The 21771-nt window shown below is 40.4% G+C and overlaps 1 protein-coding gene across 2 annotated transcripts; it reads right to left on the reverse strand.

Annotated features, from left to right (window-relative positions):
- Positions 1 to 3123: 3123 nt before the first annotated feature.
- On the reverse strand, positions 3124 to 13559 carry LOC111153759 (RNA exonuclease 2). 2 transcript variants are annotated; one of them, XM_022512978.1, is made up of 7 exons: positions 13389 to 13559; positions 11741 to 11824; positions 8790 to 8867; positions 8084 to 8195; positions 6626 to 6734; positions 5243 to 5296; positions 3124 to 3579 (listed from the first exon to the last, which is right to left on the reverse strand). In XM_022512978.1, exons 1-7 carry the CDS (start codon positions 13524 to 13526, stop codon positions 3450 to 3452), a joined length of 705 nt encoding a protein of 234 aa, XP_022368686.1. In that variant the 5' UTR covers positions 13527 to 13559; the 3' UTR covers positions 3124 to 3449. The 2 variants fall into 2 exon arrangements, with proteins under 2 accessions (XP_022368686.1, XP_022368685.1); XM_022512977.1 differs by lacking the exon at positions 13389 to 13559 and adding an exon at positions 12805 to 13021.
- Between the last annotated feature and the right edge of the window lie 8212 nt (positions 13560 to 21771).

Genomic DNA, 21771 nt, shown 5'->3' on the forward strand with positions numbered 1-21771 from the left:
TGTTTTCATTTGCACAAGAACGTATTTTTTGCTCCACTCCCAATCCTTCTGTTTTCTAGAGCTTATTCCTGAATCAGAGACTCCTATTTTCTGTATCCTAAAATACCAGTGTCTCACAACCCAGGACACCAAGTTAAAGCTCGGGTCAGATGCACTCGACACAACAAGTCAGTTATGAAAGCAACGACTACGTCGGTCTACAGGTTAGTGCCGTGAAGATTTACAATCCCTTCTTCTCAGCAGCCTTTAATTGAGATAGAGGACATACAGAAATTACATACTCAAGGGACACAATGTAATGTTTTTATACATATGTACATATTGTTGGGAAAAAAACCCATCAAGCAAAATAAGTAACCATATGTAGTTACCCCATTGCATGTGTGTTGAGTAGATTTAAGACCTGTCCTCTGAGAACAGTTCAAGTACCCTTCTACTCAGTAGAAGACTCAAGAAGAAACTCTTCATTTCTGTAAGCACCATGGCCACAGTATAATCGGGAGCAGCATAAAATTAAAAGGCTTTGGTCAAATAACCCAAACTCAATACTCACAACAGATAGTGTGTAGCGAAGGACAGAGCATTAACAGCTTCTGCCTCATCAAAAGATATGGAACATAACAGCTTTCACTTTCATGAATCTGCTACAGACGGCTTATCCTAACAACCAATTTTCCACCGTCCCAGCTGCTTATTAATGTTTCGAGATGTAAATGCCTGAGTGTACCTAGAACTGTCATGCACTAGCACAAGGCAATCAATATGTCAAAATGTACTTAATGACAGAACCGCACTTGAACATTACAGCTCGCTATTCTTACCTTTAAGGCTAACACATACAAGAACACCACTTCTGCCAAAAGAAACCAATCAATTTCCCTGTGAATTTGTCCGCTGCTTTATTAATACAGAGATCTATTGTTTTATCAATGAAAAAACACAGGGGTCTCAGGCTCTATCCTTATCTGTTATGGCTAAGCTACTGAAAAAAACGGGTCTTTCTTGCCCACACACTCACTGTAACGGGAAGAGGACAAAAAGCACTCGAGGAATGCTGACTGGGACCATCATCACTGTACTAATCCATCCACCTTATGAGTTTAATTCAGGGGATATATACCTGGGTAATCCTGCGCATAGAGCTTGCAGGATAATTACAGCTCAACCAGGAGAACCACCAACTGAAAAGCCCTCAGGAGCGCTGGAACAGCAAGTTCTGCTAAACAAACATACTGATCATTCTTAAGGCCATAGTTATGTTTAAACCAATTTGCATGGCAGTTCATTTCACAGATATTACTTCATAGCTTCAGGAATCCCCTGTGAAATCCATTACCAAAACCACCAATTTAAATTTCCCCCCCCCTTATTTTTTTTAAAGCAGACTGATAAATAATGAACTGATCACCAAACCATCATACCTTCACACAGACCTGCATCGGACCAGATTTGCTTATTTCACAGGTTGCCAATTATCTTGCTAAAAATTAACATGTGCTCCATCAGGGGATACTGCTCCCTTAGGAAGATATGAAATAGAGGATTAAATCAGTGAGCAGGTCGTTCATGGGACAGAAGACTTAAAATGAACACGAGGAGCTAAAATTCTTAAGAAAACCAAACGGCAGGGCAGGACAATTAACCTGATGACCACGTGGGCCAGCTGTGGGGCAGAACTCCTGCACCACTAACAGCAGCATCCGCTTCCTTGGAACCTTTCTCAAGCCCAGTGTTCCCCTATCTATTCCCGCGTGAGAATTTGTAACATTCCTGAGAGCCGAGTAAAGACGAAGACTATTTTGCCAAATTCTAGTTGGAAGAACTAAGTCAAGTCAAGGTCACACTGGCAGTGAGACAATCCTTGGTAACACATGGTCCATCATAGGCCATTAAGTGAACATGGATTTAAAATAATGCCCCAGCCACCAGAGCTGATCCACCAAGGCACCATTTCCCAGAGATCCTGGACGGAACGAGTCCACTCTCACAGCACAAGGTGCTCACCGTGTACCAAGCCCTGAGCTCAGAACTGTATGGGAAGCATTTCATTCTAATGTCATTCTTCAAGTCAGGTACCATCATTCTCATCTTATAAATAAGAAACTTGAGGCTTAGAGAAGTGAACTTGGCAGAGCCACTCAGTAGGTCTCAGAGATCAAATCTGAACCCAGAGCTTGATTCAAGAGCTCTGTCCTCAACTGGGATACAGTCCTGTCTTCCAAACCACTGAAGCTGGCACATGAGCTAAACCTATTCTACTCCAGGCAGCAGAAAGAACAGTCAGAAAAGTCAGTAGACTAACGTTTTCTCAGCTTACACCTAACTATACTTATAAATTTGAGCCTTGATTGACTCATCTGGAAAAAGTTCAAGTCTTTCTCCACTCACACAGTTGTTGCAAAGCTAAAAAAAACTTAGTACATAAAATTATGCTAATTCTGATCCACAGGCTAGTGATTCCTGATCTGTAACTCTCATGCATTAGGATCACACCACTATGTCCACATAATGGCCGTAACAGGCTGCGGAATGCAATTTCAGATCCAGTGGTTCTCTAGGATAGGCAGAAGCCACCTATGGGCCTTCCCAATCCTGATTTCTTGCCTTAAGAAGACATGTCAGAGTGAGTTGTGTTCTACAGACAAGGGATTCTAATACACCCTCTGGCTAAGGATTCACCTTAACACTGTGCTGTAAAGTACACAAATTAGGAATTAAGATAGTCAGACTGAAAACCTTTCTCAGATACTTACAGAGCATTACACCTGGAGCAGCCAATGTTTTATAAAACTAGCACAGTGACAGCGTTTAAGACATAGTATCTCTTCAATAAACCTTCTTACTTACAGAATCCCTCTCTGATGACGGACTTGAATTTCCTGCGTGCAGTGAGAAGTAGCCATTCCAGAGCTCTGCCAGTTCGATAACCACAACAATGAGCCCAAGTTTGCTTCAGTTATTCTATGCTTGACTTATAGAGCAGAAGAGAACAAGTTCACCGGCTGTTTAACATACAAAGAGTTAACCCATCCCTGTGTCATCATGAGAATTTAAACATCAACCGTACCGCTGAGAAAAAAAGCCACCATTTCAAACTACTAAAGAATAGATGGTACAAAAACGTTTGCATTTCAATAGAACTAGCTTTATTATATTATTATTATTATTATTATTTTAAACAAAAGAAATGGTCTAAAAGCAAATGCAGATATGTACCGAGGGATGGACATGACCTGGTACTTACAGAGGAGCTGCTGTGTCATAAATGAAAACAGAATGTTAGGAGAAAAATGGCATTTCGGGTGCTGTCTGCTTGAATAATCTGGAGACGCAAGTTAACTGAAAGAAGGTGCTGTGCCAAGCAATCAGCGGGAACAAAAAACAAAACCAAACGCAACCACCAGCAGCTGCTTCCCAAGAACTATGTGCTGACAGCATGAGCACTGCCATCAACTCACAGTCTTCTCATTTTCCCCGTTTTCTATAATTTTCCTCTTCTTCTCATCTGTTTTCTTCTTGAAGATGTTATTTCGGTAAAACTGAAGTTCTTTGATGCTTTCGCTAATGTCATCGAGCGCCCTACAAGCAAACACATCACACTGAAGTGAAATGCCCACGGAGGAAGGAAGCCATTGACAACGTAACTTACGAGTAACAACAGGTACTACTGTAAACGCTGCTGACACGGTCTAGAAGAGGAACGTTTCAATAAAGCAAATGTAAGTGCTTTGTTAAAAAAAAGAAAAAGCTGTATTAAAAATTTTTTTTTCCTAAAATATATCAGATTATAAAGTCTCCTAGACTGTCCTATAAGATGGTGAAGTGTTCCATGGAAAAAAGAATTCTAGGGTCAAGTGAGTTCGGGAAAAACTAGGTCTAGCACTCCTGTTCTGAACTTCTGTGCAAAGCATTTACTGTACTAACCTGGGCTGTGAGTGTCCATGGAGAGGATCTACAACACGCACAGTGCGTCTAAAACTTAATCAACCACATGTGTGGGTGTGGAATAATTAACAGCTCTTGGAACAGAGTTTGGGGAACACTGTGCAAGATTTAATGACATCCCTATACAAAATACACTGACCTGCTCAAATGTGACTCATGACTCAGTCATAATAAGCATCAATCATCAGCCAGTACCCGGCCAACACAGAGGCTCTGCCTCCACTCTGAGGGAGATGTGTGCTACCGTCAGCTGCAACACACTCTTCTCCAACACGTCCTCTCATCTGTCGCAGTCTGAGAAATCAGGTAAGCTAGATTATGAGAACCGTGAGCAGGTCCATCAGTAAGCTCTGAAGGAGAAGTCAAGGGCCTCTATCCTTATGTTCCACAGCAGAAACATCATGTGGTTGATCACAGGATGCGTTTTCAGAACTTGTAAGGCATGTTATAGAATGGTAAACACCACAGATACACTGTGACCTTTCTAAAGATTGAAAAATGCCGAAATCCAAAAGGCATCAAACCCTAATTGTTTTAGATGAGGTATTCGAAACCTGCATTCCTGCACTGGGGTCCATGCAATTTCCTGCCCTGCAAAGAAACACTAGCAGGCCCGGGCTCTGTATAGCAGGGACTCAGTCTCTGTTTGCCTAGACTGTGCACGTAGACACTCAGCAAACGGACGCACTAAATGCTGTCCTTAGAAGCCAGCAGTAAATCCCCCATGAAGTCTTACGTTCCTCCTGAAAGAGGACAAAATTAAAAAACAAACAAAAAAAAAAAACTTTTTTTTAAAGTAAAAGAGCCAGTACAGGACACTAGATAAACAAAATCTTCAGATTTCTTGGGTACCTGTGGCTAAGTCTGCAGACTCAACAGAAAGGATCTAAAACACTCAAAAGTGCCAAAGTTAGGCTAACTATGTTAACCCAACTGTCGACAAAGTGTTCTAATTTTAAGTGGCTACAAGTATTCATATCCTTGCTGGGAAGAATATTAATACTGCTCGTTACTAGAAAGATTACAGACTGTTTCAACACACCTACAAACTAAGCTATCTTTTAGTGTTAAAACTGGAGTGAAGACGTAAGATGCTACGTATCTCAGAACGGAATATTAGAATCCTGACCAGAATTCCTAATAATCTTAGCAAAAGAAAGTTAACTTTATGCTAGCTGGCTTTTACTTTCCCCCCCAAGAAAAAAAGAGTGGAGGACAGACACTATGTTAAGCAGTCAGGAACTGGAGGGTTACGTGTGTGTCAGATTGCCAAGCGCTTGGAAGGACCCAAACTTACCTGTGAGAAGCAGCCTTCTTTGGTGCAAATTCATATTCTTCTGGATACCAGCGTCTATACACAGCAAAAATGGAACTCTCAAAGGAAACTGTCTCAAATATACTGGATAATTACCTCCTTCAAGTCATTTATTAACACTGAAAAAGGCATTTTGGGTTGTGATTCTCCAGAAGCCTCCTTGCCTGGGACTGTGTCTTCACCCTAGCTCTTCTCGGTAGGCAAGCTCATGCTCATCTACAATTCCTAAATTCACTCCACTCCAGCCCTCTCCTACCTTGTCACGGATGGCCAACCACCTGCATCTCCGCCTACGAATCCATCAGACACTTCTAATGAGCATATATAAACCTACACTTATCCTCAAGACCTCCCTTCTCCCACCCACCCAATCTGCTTTTGCTCCTATTTTCCCCTTTATCTTTGAACAATACCATCATCTGCCTAACTGCCGAAACCAGGAACCGTAGAATTGCTTAGAGCTCTTCCTTTCCCTCACTCCCCCATTCGAACACGGCATACCATGCCAAGTGACATCTCAAGATGGGACATTCTCCACACCCTTCTCTGCCACCCAAATGCCATGTCCCTAGGTCATTCTTCTGTCTCCAAGACAAGGCAAAAGTGTCCCTTCTTATCACCCTATTTTCTGCCACCTTATGATCAGAATGACCTAATCGTATCATTGATTCTTCTACTTACACTTTTTTAAGGGAAACCGTCCCTCATGTTAACCATCTCAGCCCGCCATACAAGCCCTTCACAATTTGGTCTTACCTCCCACCTTTTCCAAGCCGCATGCCTGGCATTTTGGCACTGATGGACTATTTGTAATTCCCCTATCTCCCTGAGCCCTCATTTCTTCATACTTCTGCCCGTTCTCTGGAATCCTCCCGCCTCAGTTAAATGCCAGGAAAACATCCAACTCCTCTTCCAATCTCAACTTAAACTTCCTATGTGGAGCTTTTCCCGACTTCTCATTCCTTACTCCAACATCTCGGGGCTCCTTCCCCCTGGTGCCCCCAACAGTCAGTATGCACATTTCCGTTACAGAAGTCATCACACAGTGTATGTGCAGCACAGATTCCAGGCTATTTCAAGGCTTTTCATTTGTTATGTTCCCAGTGCATAGGCCAATGCCTAGCAAAGAATGGTGTTCAGTAAATTTCGTGAACTAATGAAATTTATACATAAGATTTTTGACATTGTTTCCCCCATTTCTCACCAGTCCAGAATCAACTAAGGACCTGTCCAAGTCAGAAAGGGAGGAAGTTAACACACCCACTTGGCACCCTCAGTTCTAGCATTCTATTCAAATACTTTCCACAAATCTCAATTAAAACATGCTAAATGAGGCAATTATTGGATCCTAAATATAGCCCTTACCTGCACAGTTCTTTAACAGTGCTCACATCAATTATTCTATAATGAAGATGTTTCATGAACTGGGGCATGTATTTGTCAAGAAACTTCTTATCTGCATGAACTGAATTTCCTAGAAAGACACGAAGCATACCGCATCTGTGTATTTCTAGCAATATACAACAGGATATCAAAATTATTAACTGGTACTGAAATGGAGAGGATTTTTTTTTTTTTAATTCAAACAATTCTTATAAGCATCTCAGAATTTCTAAATCAGGTTTGAGTGCATCTGATTAGGCTACAAGTACAGACTTCTGAGTATTTACTCAGTCTAGCTCATAATAAATTTATATATAGCCTCAATGGACAAAAGGATAAATCTACCATTCCACATACTTAAAATAATGCACAAATCCATTTGTTACTTTTTCAGATCATACCAGATGTGCACATTTTCTCCCAGTGTCATGAAAGCCACACTATTAACACTAAAAACTTAACTGAACCACATTAAGTAAATAAAACTTTATTCACATTCCAATTTTAACAAACTGTATCCATATTCATGTTTCCATACAGTAATTTATATTAAAAACACTAAATTTTAAATAACTACTTTAAAATAGACAGCAGCCAAACTAGCTAGAGGGAAAATATACATACAACATATACTCTAGTACTTAATGTCAAAACTTTTAAAATCTAATTTAAGAAAAGTGTAAGTTATTGTATCAATTTACATATACAAATGCAAATACACCTCCAGAGACCATTAACTTTTCGCTGACAATGGCTGAACTTTCAAAATCCTAGTAGAACTGGCTCAGTTTAAGTAGTCACTGTCGCACAGGAAAAAAAAGAAGGAAAAAAAAACAAAAAACAGGTGGACATTTTAGATTGAGACTAAAGAGACAAAAAAACCAAATGAAATGGATGGAACTTGATTGAGTGCTGGTTCAAAAACAATTAGACATTTGGCACGTGGACTAGATGTCAAATGGTATTAGTGAATTATTTTTAATTACCTTAAATGTGATAATGATACTGTGGCTACATAAGAAAATGTCCTTATTCTTAGGAAATAAACGATGAAGTACTTAGAAATGAGGTGTCAAAATGCCTACAATTTACTTTCAAATGTCCGACAAAAAAGACAGGTAAAACAAACATGGCGCAAGGTTAAACCATTACCAAATCCAACTTTCCTGTACATGTGAATTTTTTCCATAATAAAAATATGAAGGAAAATTTCATTGAGTGAGTCTATGTACCCCAGATCCCATGTCGGGTTTCAGGGCAGTTTCCCAATACTCCTGTTATAAATTACACAAGGAAACTTGAACGCAAAATTAAGATGTACAATCCAAGTCAGGGCAAGTGGAAGGCATGATGGTCTTAGTCGATCTTTCTGGAACTGCAGTCTCTCGAATCGCTGCAATGGAAGACTATCTACAAGGTATACGTAGGATCGGATTTTACCTGCAAGTGGACAGAGCCCCGGAGGAGTCTGCTGTCGTACAAAGGACAGAAATTCATACTCTGCCTGCTGCAATGTCATTGTGCTCTCCTTCACTGCCTTGGTTAGACCAGACTGCAAGAGAGAATCCCCAGCCCCCACCAGAAACACATCAAGTCAGTTTTCAAAGGCATCCAGAAATGAAACTTCACTGCTAAAATGGGCAAATATAACCATACATGGACCATTTATAAAGCTCAAGTTCAACTGAAACTGCCATCTTTGCACTGATTTTTTTTCTTAAAGAATCCAGGTCAAATAAGCTATGTTCCTGATTGTTAATAGCATTTCCACACAGTCAGAGAAAGATGGTGCTCAAAGTCCAAGCTCTGGGAAGAAACAACTATTAACAGGAGAGCAGCATTCCCCCTTTTCTGAAAGTTGAGGTCTAACCTTATCCAAAAGACTGATTTGAGCAATACTTGACAATCCGTAATGCGTTCGCGACAGACTGAATGCAGGAGAGGAAAAAAGAGAACATTCAGAAGATGATCTCGAAAGGTTCCAAAGATGACAGGTAAACAAGCAAGCAGTCTCCCAGGCTCGCCAAGCAATCTTCCTCTAACCCTTTTTAAAATCCCATCCAACAATGGTATAGGATTCAGATGTGGGAGCAACACGCTCGTTACTGATCCCCAAAGCAGCACTCCTGTTATCTGGTAATGTTACCTTCCCATGATGCTCCTTACACCAATCTGACATGCTGTCCAGTAACTCATCCGGCTGTTTTATAATCAGGTTAGGACCCTGTGGATGGGAAAAGCCATTAGTCATCCAGAATTGACAGGGATAACCGTGGTTTCTGAGTTAAAGTTTATGCTGCTGTCAGGATTCAATACACAGATAGCAGAAAAAGAGATGAGGGCCCTTTGTTATCTCTGTAAGTGGTCCTTATTCATTCTAGTGCTGTTTACAATGTCAAAGAGGAATGCATGTGCACACACGCACGCACCTATCTCTGAACAGTGAAATGCCTATTAATAGAGAACATTGGTTGTCTGTCAAGGGTCAGCAAACTATAGCCCCAGTCTTTGGCTTTTTTTCCCCCCCCAATTACCAGCAAGCTAAGCACGATTTTTACATTTGTCAAGAGTTAAAAAACTCACATGTGACAGGTATGTAGCACTCCAAGCCTAAAATATTTACTCTTCAGTCTTTTTTTTACCAAGAGCTTGCCAACCTCTAATTATGAGTTCATTTTGGAAAGTGTCTATATTGCCAAGTGAAAAAAGCAAATTGTAGGACAGTATATATGTGCATGTGATCTTGTGTACATGTGTTTAAAAAATAAACCACACACACACATTTATATATGCATGCAAAATACCAAGAAAATATACAAACTTTGGGGAGTAGGACGCAGCAGCAGAACAGGGCAAAAAACGGCTTACTACACATACATCTTGGGTAAAGTTATACGGTTTAATTTTAACAATGTTTTTATATCAAAAGGTTAAAAAGGTAACTGGTAACATTTGAGGAAAACAAGAAAAAGTAACACGTGGCTGTCAAATTCTCTGCTCCATTTAACAGAACACTAAGTGTCTCAGATGAGTCCCAGCTGTCACAGAAGCCTGACTTGTGGCATTAAAACAAGTCACCATGGGCATAGTTTCTCCTGTACGATGGCGATAACAGACCGCGCCCTTCCCTCAATGGAATGTTTAACATAGGATAAAAGAAATTACGGATATCAAAGTTCTTTGAACTCTTGGAAGAAAAGTATTCTATGAATCCAAGGTATTATTGCTACTAAGTAATAAAAATAGTTCACAATCACTGAGAGGCATGGTTAGAATTTAACTACTAGACATCTAAAAACTAACAAGGAGCTTTAGCCAAATAAGAAAAACCAGTAAAGGCAATCTCTAGGACGCAAAAAATTTGTTCTGATTACATATTTTTTTAAAAAACCAAAAAACCTCATCCTGTTTAAAAAAAAAAAGAACAATTTTAACAAACCATGATGGAAAAAGCAAACTATTTTTTTTTAATTTATTTTTTTAATTTCTTTTCAGTGTTCCAGAATTCATTGTGGAAAAAGCAAACTATTAATCTAAGGCCGTCTAACTTATTTTAGGTCCCAGTTCGGCACACGAAGCTACCTACAGAAAAATGTTCAGGGTAGGATGTTTGCTCTTCTACCAGTATAAAACATCTTCCTCAGACTCACATACAAGAATAAAACATATTTTCCACAGAAAGGACACTTAAGAGTGCCAACAGCCCCAAGCATTTTTTTTTTTTTTTTTAAACATTCTTATCCTCATCTGACTGGGTCTATTTACAAATGCCACACTCATCTGCAGCTGTGCGAATACAGACCCAAATTTCCTCCAGGGTACATATTAACTAAATGGTCCATTAAACTGTCAGTATTTCACATTATATCAACAGTCTAAAGGAAAAACTCTTCTTCAGCCAGGGGTAAGTAGGGCTCACAAAATAAAGACACTTTACTATTCATCCGCACTAAATTCCAAGTGACACGGAAAAAACAACCAAACCTAAAACGCAGAAGTTTATTTATATAATGTTTTTAAAAAAAAAAAAAAAAAGAGCTAGTTGTTATGACAAGAAACACAAAGTCTCAGGACTCTCCTCCAGCTGACGTATCCAGCGGTACTCCACAAAAGTCACAAATCATCTATAAATGCCTCCTCCCATCCCTTACCTACTAAGGTAAGTAGAAGTCTTACTGTGCATTAATGAAATCTACCAATGGCAATAGCACATCACTCCTGCTCTCTGGGAACTGATTTTAATAGGACCACCTTTTCCACAAACATCCCTACCGTGTTCCTATTCTAGAATTTCTTATAGCCTCTGAAACTGCTGACAGTATGAGACCAGGGACCAATTCCAGACTAGGGCTTTCACCCTCTACCAATCAGATACCCTCACACACTTCTCAAATGCCTCATAAGTGGCCAAAAGGCAACAGGTATGTTGCTTTAATATTTCAGCTAAAAGCAGCATGTTAAAACCTTAATCATGCCCAATATATCAACAAGAGAGTATTCTGATTCTGCATCAACAGAATTCTAAAATCTTAAAACAGATCTAGACAAGCACATACCCTAGTTGAGAAGACAGAAATTGGACATACAGAGAGTAGAGTTAAAATTAAGGTGGTGATAGAGAGATTAACTTTGGCCTGAGTCACTAATCCTGAAGAGACAATAGCTGGTTCTCTTATTGGCTAGAAGTACTTCACTCAAACCAGCTGGGTTAAATTTCTGACTTCCCCAGTAATAAACTAGATGGCCTTGGGCAAATTACCCAGTATGTCTGTGCCAAAATGTCCTCCTCTATGTGTGCAACTACCTACCTCATAGTTGTTGTAAGGACTAAAAGTAGATACACGTAAAGCACTTGGAACTGTGCGAGGCACACAGTAAGGGCTCCGTAAACAAGGGCACATATGCTTCTGTAATTTTTGGCATGGATAACTGAAAAATAACTAGACTGTGAGACAGACTACTTTGGTTCCAGAACCAACCCTACCATGACCTAGCATATTCCTTTGGAACTTAACCTATATGGACCCCAGTTTGAAAAATGACTTAGATTTCTAATACGCTCTAAAGAGTATTACTGTATTACGTGGCATCACCTACTTCGGCCAAAATGTTGAGATCAGAGTCAGTTATCAGACAGGCCATCTCAATAATCTGGTCCTTCTCAATGTCCAATCCTGTCATCTGCAATCAAAAATAAATAGGTAACACACAAAATCATCTTTCTGGTCTATTTTACCCAATTTTTATTTGACAGTAATTCCCTCAAGCATATTCCATTTATATCCCATAGCCTGGATAAAAGAGACAATAATGCTTCTCTGGCAAGCCCCCAAGACACTGAACATGAGTAACTTATTCAGTGAATATTTGCCAAGGGCCTGCTGTATGTCAGGCACCCTAGTTCTACTGTAGGATAGATGCAAAGTCAGCAAAATTGAGTGCTGACAGCATTCAATTTGGTAAGATACGACCCACATCACTACGTCTCTGCAGTTTACAAAGTTTTCATATTAATTACACCTCTTGATCTTCCTTACAACCTAACGTATAAAGCTCTGTTCTTACCCGCATTTCATACATAGGAAAACTGAGGCCCAACCGAGGGGGCAGTCTTCAGCGTAAGTATGGAAAACCTAAAGGGATCAGAACCGGGTTCTAGTCCCATCTCGGAACCTAACAGCAGGACCTTCAGTGAGTTCAGTCCTCTCTCGGGGCCTCAGTTTTCTCGTTTGTGGAATGAGAGGTAAGGCTGAGTCATGTCCGGAGTCCCGGCCAGCTAACAACCTAGGGTCCTGTAAGACTGCGGAAGGAGAGTCTGGAGTCTAGCACAGTCGCTGTCCCAACACCCCCCCGCCCCCCCCCTCAAGCGAGCCTAAACCCAGAAGGACCAAAGCGTTAGGGAGGGTCACGCTTGGGCAGAGGGGGTTGGGGAGCCATATGGATGACTCTTCCCTTTGGAAAAGAAACCCCACAGCCCAGCACAGTCCCCAACACCTACAGGACTCCAGCCGGCCGACTTGCCCGCGCAGCCTACAGCCCGTCGGCGCTCACCTGCCACACCTGAAACCCAGAGACCCGCCGCTGTCCGCGGACAGGCTCAGCTACTCCGTTTACGCGCGGAACCTCACTCGTCTCCCCTCGCCCTCGCCGACCGCACTCACCTCCAGGTCCACCCAAACCATCCGCTGAGCCATGCTCTCCCCTGCCGCCATGGCTGCGCCACCTTCGCGGACACCCCGCGGCCTGAACTGCCCTCGACTCCCACCCACACCTCGCAACAGCCTGGAGCCCAGGGAGCCGCCTAGCATCACCCGGCACGAGCCGCCACGGCCCCAGCCTCTCAGCCGGCGCTGGCGCAGGCGCGATGGTCGCTAAACGTCGCAAATCCGCGGGGAGGCGCAGGAGTGAAAACCACAAGTCCCAGCAACCAGTGCGCCAGCTGGCCTTGAACAATCCGGCTTAGCTGCCAAATGGGATGATGGGAGTTGGAGTCTCGCCGGGTGTTCCGACCGATTTCCCCACCCCCGCCACGTGTTTTCGGATGTTACTGGACGCGCATGTTTTTCAGAACTAAGTTTATTCGTCTCACAAGAGTTATTTCCTGAGTTTGGATTAGTTGCAAACTGCCTAGTTGAGAAAGAAGTCTCTTACTTTGGCCAAAAAAGACCTGGTTTTTTATTCATAATTTTTTTCGAAATATATCTTTCCTGTTTGCCCCCCCCCCCCCCCTTTTTTCTTTACTTACCTGCCCCTCCACTCCCACCTGGCACGTATTTTTCTCTTTGACGTAAGGCAGCAGTGCGGTGTGCTTCTTTCGCGGCCAGAAGGCCGGTTTGGCTATCGTGAAATCCTTTAGAAATCCTTGAGATCTCGTGTGAGACATCGCTGAGCACGCACTAGGTGTTCAAGAAGACTCTGTTCGCTGGCTCTGTTGCTCTTTATTATGGAGGGAGGTGGTTCGTTTCAGCTCAGCTGTGGGGTGTCAACGGTAACGACTTCCTGCTTAACCCTTACGAGTCCTCAAAGTTTAAATCTTGTCCTTTTATAACGAGTCTATGCCGCAAATTAAAATGAACTAAGAACAGCTCTACCTGCTCTGTAATCTGCTTTGGTTTTGATCAAAGTATGGGTAATCTCCGACGTAGCTATAGGTTCCATCATTTCCAGGAGTAGGGACAGCCGTCAACAGAACCTGTCGACCCGGTACTGTCAAATTGCATCAATCTCTTTAAATCTTGGCTATTCAGTAGCAAAGTCGTGTGCAGAGTGCAACTTTGTCACAAACATTGGCCTCAGCCTGGAATTATACCTTCTATATATTTTTTTCTGAAAGCCCTATTGCCACTAATTACAGAGTTTGTGGTCCATTACGTAGTAATTCGTACCTGGTGAGCTGGTTTTGTGAGAGAGAAACTTGTTGCCTAATCAGAGCTGTAAGGATAGCGTAGTATACCGGATGTCAATTTTAACTCCTTTGGTGTACCCAACCCACCACCTGCCGGGGCACACAGAAACTCTTTGAAGGGTCATGAAATTGTGTGCACAGATTGCATACTTACAAAGACTTTTATTGTGCACAATGTGTACATATTATAACTGCATTGCCTGATGAGTCACATTGTTTTGCTATAGCTTTTGATTCATTGTAGCCTACTTTATAAGAAGTAGTCTACACTTCTTCCTTTTTGTCTCTCTTAGTTTTTAACTTGGTTCATACGAAGTAGAATCAGCTGAAATACAGAAACTTTTATCAATTGAGCTTTTTAACACCTTTTGTTTTCAAAGTTACTACTGAAACACTGTTCAGTTTTATTAGAAATTACAAATTAGAAAATGCTATTTACATTTAAAAACTTATATCCTGAAAACTTATGACTTTAATTTTAAAATACTGTGTAAACATTATGTGTGGACATTTTTGCAACTTTAAACTTATAACTACTTTATAATGAAACAGACACATTTTAGGTGAATGGTGCTATAATGTAAGGAGACTTCACAGTTGTTGGTTTTTGGATGTAATATCGTTACATTGGTGATCTTAAAGTTTAATGTCCCAAAGCAGAGCAACGTATGCACCACATTCACAAATCCCAACCATGTAAATGCGGACAGACACAAGAACATGGAACGTTAGAATCTGCAAGCAGCCTCATGCAATGGTGGGCTCAATCATTTCTTTGTCTTTTCCACACCACTCTCCTCAGAGACTTTGCTTTTTTCAATTAGGATTAGGATTATAAAAACTGCTTTTGTTAATTAACAACAAGGTTAAAGCGCTAAGAAATCTTGTTCTCTAATATCATAGACTGTGATAAACTTTGCTGTTTGAAGTCATTTTAGTGAGAATAGAACACCTCCTCTTAAAGAATCTGAGCCTTGTGAGTCATTGACACAGAAAAGCTGCCTCAATTGTCAACCCAGGGGCAGAGATTCAGATAAAAGGTTTTCAGACACAGCATTCCACATTTATCTTGAATTTTTTGTTTCTAAATAAACAGGGCTCTGAGTCAGCTTCTCAACACTGTGGGTAGTCAGACTATGATGTTTCTAACAGAATCAATGACAATGTTTCTAACAGAACATGGCCAAGGCCACACACTCCCCTAATTGAGAGATCACTAGTTCTTTTTTACACGTTTTTTAAATTTTATCTTCTTAATTATGGTAAAATATGATCTTATTGTCTTGTGATAAATTTTCCTATCTTAACCATTTTTTAAAAGATTTTATTTATTTATTTGACAGAAACAGCTAAAGAGGGAACACAAGGGGGGAGTGGGAAAGGGAGAAACAAACTTCCCACTGAGCAAGAAGCCCGGTGTGGGGGGTTCCATCCCAGGAGCCTGGGATCATGACTTGAGCTGAAGGCTGATGCTTAACTACTGAGCCACCCAGGCACGCCCCCTCCAACCCACTTTAGCCATTTTTAAGCGGGCAGTTCAGTGACATGAAGTACCTTCACACTGTTGTGCACCCATCACTGCCACCCATCTCCAGAATTTTCTCATCTTCCCGAACTGAAACTACATGTCCATTTAACATGAACTTCCCATTCCCACCCACCCAACCCACTCACCCAGCCCTTGGCAAACACCACTGTACTTTCTGTCTCTCTAAATTTGACTACACTAAGTATCTCATACAAGTGGAATCATACAATATTTGTCCTTTTGTGCCTGGCTTATTTCACTTAGCACAATGCCCTCAGATTTCATCCATGTTATAACATGCACGAGAATTATCTTCCTTTTAAAGGCTGACTAATATTTCATTATATATACATGGCACGTTATATATACATGGCACATTATATATACATTATTTATCCAGTCATCAGTGGATGAACATTTGGGTTGCTTCCACCCTTTGGCTGTTGTGCACTGACATGGTTTTTAATAATAATAATAATAGTAATATATATATTTTTTTAATTGAGCTTTCTTACCAGAACTTCCCCAGACCTGCTTTGCTCTCTCACTTCCTAAGCAAAGATTACTATGATAATCAATCCAGAGGTGATCCTCACTCTCCCTGGTTCCTCTTTAGAACCATTCCAAATGCTACCTTTTAAAATGCCCTTTCCTACTACTCCCTCTTAGGAGAGGCCCTGGTTCCTCCTGTTAATTGTGACAGCAAGTTCATAAAACTAACACTGTTAAAATTGTGGTCTAGTGAACTTAACCTGATATGCTTTATCTCCATCCTATTAAATTAGACTTTAATTTCCAAACACATTTATTTTTGTACTTTCATAGGAGTTACACAGAGCCATATAATAATGGTAGTAGTACTAGTCAATAGTCACTAAAGTAATGAAACTATTTCTGTCCTAGAGTTCATAAAACATTTTTAAATAGGCAGTAGGTACCTCATGAATACTTACCAGTTGATGATAATCTCTCTTCCTTTCAACTGCTTTGTGGAACTTAGTCTTGAGAAATGTTGACGTCAGGTTTACTGCTGATAAGTACTGATAACTGCTATTTACTTCCATCTAGTGGTCTGGGGAATAAAGGATGATAAATCTTTTGCCTTTTCCCTTTATCACTGTGAAAAAAAGTGGTAAAAATAGAAACCAAACATATCTTCAAAATGCACCTTGTACAAAATGGACACTCTGTAAAGCCTTTCACGAAATTTCAATTGCATTTTATCTCAATTCAGTTTAACAAACACTGAATCTTCAGAGTGTGTCAAACACTGTGCTAGAATATCAAAGTAAAAAATCACTTAGGATGACATTTATTGTATGAGACCCTGTAGGTATTTAAGATATTGATAGGCTTACCATCTAAGAATAAGATGGTTCATTTTTGGTTTAGAGTTCTTTCTTTGCAGATAAGGAGACCGCTTTAATTTTTCCATCTGTAAAATGGGTTGTACGATTAAACAAAAACATATAAAATGTTTAATACATTGCATAATATCTGCTCATTTAATTTACTTCTGTAAGCAAATCAGAAGATATAAATTAAATAAAGAAAATTGTGTCAATGCTTTAAATGATTAGAGAGTGCTGTGGGAATATAGGGGAAAGGGATTCATTTTGTCTGAAGAGATACAGGCAGATGGCAATTGAATTAGATCCTTAAAAAAGGTAACTTTCACAGCAGATATTATGGTAAGCCTATCCCAGATAGAAAGAATATCTTGAACCTAAGCAACTAGAATGATGAATCTTTAAGAGAGGAACCCAATAAAGAGAACAAATCCAAGAAGAACAGGTAAGAGGTCAGTTTGGGGAAGGTTGGAGTCACACTTCAAGAGGGACAACTACACAGAGGTCCAGCAGGCAGCTGGGAAGAGAGTACAGATGGAAACATGAACTTGAAGTCATGTACATAGGATAGAGGGAGCAGTAGGAGAGAAGAAGAGCACAAGTTGTCTAAAAAAATAGAGCTATAGGCTCAGGCCAACCTTAAGAACTTGATTTTTTTGCACACCTAATTTTTAAACCCAGTTCACGCATAAAGAAGATTTGCAGCTGGATTTATACATGTTGGCACATATTGAACAAAACGGTGAAGCAAGCCCATGAGAAGCTGATTTCTTGGAAGAGTAAGGAGTATCCTGGGAGAGAAATCAGCTAAAGGAAGCAGCCAGAAACAAAGCACACAGTGCAGCACAGAAGCTAAGTCAGAGGGAGGGAAAGGGCAGTTCTGACAGCACAGCAACTGGCATGTAGTAGATCTGTCTCCTGGCTCAGTCCCCACTGGATGTGTGTTTAAGGTCTCTGGGGAACAGAGAGGCCGCAGGTGTTCTAAAAGAGCCTTTTCAATAAAAAGCCCATATGATAATGGTATCACACAATATTGCTTGAGTTCTCCACTAGCACAACAAAATAAAAAAGACAAAACTGAAGTGAGGCATGGGCAGAGATGGGGAATGAGGGGGGCTAGTTCTTCTCACTCCTCATACTTACCTTCCATGTGGAGGAGGGTGCCGCTGCCATAACAGTCCTGGCCTCCTACACTTGGCCTCTCTGATTTCTCCATGAAAACATCGAGTAACATTTCAAGATTTGGAACAGAAAATTAGATAAGGGCAACCCCGTCCAAAAGCAGTGTCCTAGGGGGTGGGCTTGTTTAGAAGTCCTTGCACAGGAGGCTTTGCAGAGCTGAGGTCCTGTGTTGCTCAGGTGGAGGCCCCAGAGAGCTACCTGTGAGCCCTTCCTGTCACCGGCACCCACAGCCTGTTCAGATCTAACCACCTCCGTGTGGTACCAAGCTACCTGGCGATCTGTGGGTATCTTGATAACAACCTTGAACCAACTAGTAATTGGCATTGCAACCGAGTTTAGACAACTCTATAATTCTGAATAGTCCAATGAAAATGCTCCTGGAAATTATGACATCAGGCTAGAGTAGTCTAAATAATCATTGGATAAAGAATATGTGCATGAATATTCAATGTGGGTAATGTATAATAAAAAAAATAGGCTTTGGAGACAAACTAGCTGAATTCAAAGCCTATCTCAGCTCCTTTCTACCTGTATCTCCTTAAACAAGTTGACTCAAATCTCTCTGAGCCTCACCTTCCTCATCTTCAAAATACCGAGAACACAACGGCATTTGAAGTATTGTAAGAGCTTCAGATACTTTGCATTAAGGCAGCACAATACCTGGCATGTGGTAGGTGCTATTATTAGTAGCACCTATTAATAGTCACTATTATTAATAGACCCACCCCACTCACCTTTTATAAATACCAAATATTTCTGATCATGCACCAGCATCTGAGAAAGCAGACTGTGGCACAGAGTGATCATTACCTACCAAATACCCCTCTTTCTTCATGCATGATATATTTCTGAGTTTTAGCAAGATCCTTTGTCATCCCAATGGCTGGCTGTGGTCATGTGACTAAGTTCTAGCCAATGATATTATTGGATTTCCGAAAGTTTTCTTGAAAGGAATTGATTTAACTGGTAAGTGTTCTCTACCCTTCCTGGTGCCTGGAATTTTGGCACAGTGGCTAAAGCCTTAGTATCTATGCCCCACCATGATACCATCTTGAGCACAGAACTAGTGGTGAGGATGCTCAAGCAGAAAGATAGGAGTGATTTTGGTCTCTCTATGCATGGTGACTTAGGGGAGCTTCCATACGAGCTAGAAAATTGGCTGAGATGAAAGAAAACTCCCTACTTTGTGAAGCACTATTTTGAGCCTCTGTTTTTGATAACCTAACACAATTCCTACCCCCTACAGAACATGCTTTGGAGACTGCCTATATTTAAGTGCTGAGTGAAGAAAGGAAATTGGAAAGATAACTATTGGTCAAAGTGGTAGGAAGAGGAAAAGTTTCGAGAAAAGGGAGCAAATACAGAAAATAAAGGAGGAAAAAATTTTGAATGAAAGTGTGAAGTCGTTAGTATCAAACTCAGGATGAGCTCAGAAAGGTGTCATTGTATTTGGTGATTAGAACATAAAATTCAGGGTGGCTCAGTCAGTTGGGCATCCGACTCTTGGTTTCGGCTCAGGTCATGATCTTGGGGTCATGGGATTGAGCCCCACACAGAGTATGAAGTCTGCTTGTCCCTCTCCCTTCCCTTTTGCTCCCCACTCCCTTCCTACTCACACACACACACACACACACACTCTCTCTCTCAAATAAATGAACAAAAGTCTTTAAAAAAAAGACCACAAAATTTTGTGGCAGCTTGAGAAATAAATCTTAGAATTGCATGTTGACAAAGTGAGTAATAAAGGTTCTTTCTTGGCACCTTGGAGAAAATGAAGAGAAGCTGCACGGGGTAAACAAGCTTGTTAAGAGAAAGAACTGCAATACCACTGATAAGAAAAGCTCAAGAAATAAAGGGAAACAGGTAGAGAAGAATGAAATTGAGAAAAGGTATCTGCAAAAGATTCTGGGAGAACAAATCACGGAAGCACAGCTGCTGGGATAAGCCTTAGAATGATAACTTGCGCAAATGAAATCTTCTCCTTTGAATGAATGCTGTTTTTTTAAATAATTATATTGTCCTGACAAAATATTCCAAATGTAAGTGCTGACAGCAGAAATTCTATTTCTACACGGTAAATTAAGTGCCACCTTCAAACACTTGCATTAAATTTTAAATGAGCAAAAGAGCACTTAGAATGTAATTCTGAAAGGGGAAAAATCTTGCAACAGCAACAACAAAACACGCGGCAAAGTAATTGTTGGGGAAATTGCATAACTAGCTTTCCATATTTTTAAAATCGTCATTAACTGCAAATACACTAAGAGCAAACTAATACATCAGAAGTATGTTAAGGAAATCAGACCCTCTTCAGAGCTTATCATTTACCTTTGAATTTTAGTCATCCTGTGCCACAACCAAAATTTTAATGACCTATTTCTTTTTCATCTCATTGTATATATCTTCATTTTATTTCACAAAACTTATTACTGATATAGCCCAACGTAAAAGCCTTGCTTTAAAGGCAAACTCTACAAACTCCTTAGTACTATTTCATTCTTGGAATTTATTGCCTCTATTTTGCTTCCTGTAAAAAGCAGTAAGAAATATGTATTTCACTTTAGAGAACATTTTGATGATTAATCCTAACTATTCAAATAGGAAAACATCCGCTTCCTATCTTCTGATTCTGCACTGACCTCAAAGTAGCCTTTGAATTCCATGTTGAGAGAAAAGGTGTGGATCTAAAAATTTACAGACATGGGGCACCTGGGTGGCTCAGTGGGTTAAGTTTCTGCCTTTGGCTCAAGTCATGATCTCAGGGTCCTGGGATCGAGCCCCATGTTGGGCTCTCTGCTCAGCAGGGGGCCTGCTTCCCCCTCTTTCTCTGCCTGCCTCTCTGCCTACTTGTGATCTTTCTCTCTGTCAAATAAATAAATAAAATCTTTAAAAATAATTTTACAGACATAAAAAAATTAATAAATTATTTTCAATTTTTTTGTCCCGTCTGTACAGTTGTTTCCCAAGCAAAACACTTCATCTTGGGAGAGCAGGGGAATGGGGGTAACATGTGGTACTAGGGTATTCAGGAGTGTGAGTCTGGGAGTCAGAAAGACCTACATTCAAATTCTGATGCTACCTGTGTGACCTTGGGCTAGTAATGAAAACCGTCTAAATCTCTTATCCTTCATTCATAAAGTAACAGTAGTAACCACTTCCTACAACTACTCTTTTCATTATGATAAATGAAATAAGCCAGACATAGAAGGTCAAATAATTCATGCTTTCACCCATATAAGATATATATATCTATCTAGAAAAGGTAAATTCATCGAGGCAGAAAGTCTGTGGGCTGAAATGTTGGGGGTGGGAAGGGCAGTAGAATGGGAAGTTACTATGTAACAGGCACTGGGTATGTTTGAGGGTGACAAGAAAACTTTGGAAGTACAGAGTGATGGTTGCACAGTGTGAATGTACTAAATGCCACTGAACTATACAATTTAAGATGGTTAAAATGCCAAATTTTGTATATTTCATCTCAATAAAAAAATTTTAATAGAAATTCTTTATGAATAGGAATTAAAATTTTTAATTTAAAATTTACACATCAAAAAATTTGGGAGGAGGCCCATCGTAAAATAGAAACTAGAGGACCTCAGATCTGTGACTTGGTGTATTTATACTCTAGCAATGAGTCATTTCACATTCAGGCCTGAACGCCTGT

The sequence above is a fragment of the Enhydra lutris genome, unplaced genomic scaffold, assembly GCF_002288905.1.
Source record: "Enhydra lutris kenyoni isolate GAN:26980312 unplaced genomic scaffold, ASM228890v2 scaffoldscaffold34, whole genome shotgun sequence".
NCBI classification, from domain to species: Eukaryota; Metazoa; Chordata; class Mammalia; order Carnivora; family Mustelidae; genus Enhydra; species Enhydra lutris.

What these genes read in the sequence shown, in the direction of transcription:
- LOC111153759 (XM_022512977.1), bottom strand. Translation starts at nt 12,951, where the DNA reads ATGCTAGGCGGCTCCCTGGGCTCCAGGCTGTTGCGAGGTGTGGGTGGG. An exon ending in GTAAGGAGCATCATGGGAAG is followed by an intron (nt 8,196 to 8,789) that starts GTAACATTACCA and finishes TCTCTCTTGCAG; the next exon opens with TCTGGTCTAACCAAGGCAGT. An exon ending in ACTGTTAAAGAACTGTGCAG is followed by an intron (nt 5,297 to 6,625) that starts GTAAGGGCTATA and finishes TGCTGTGTATAG; the next exon opens with ACGCTGGTATCCAGAAGAAT.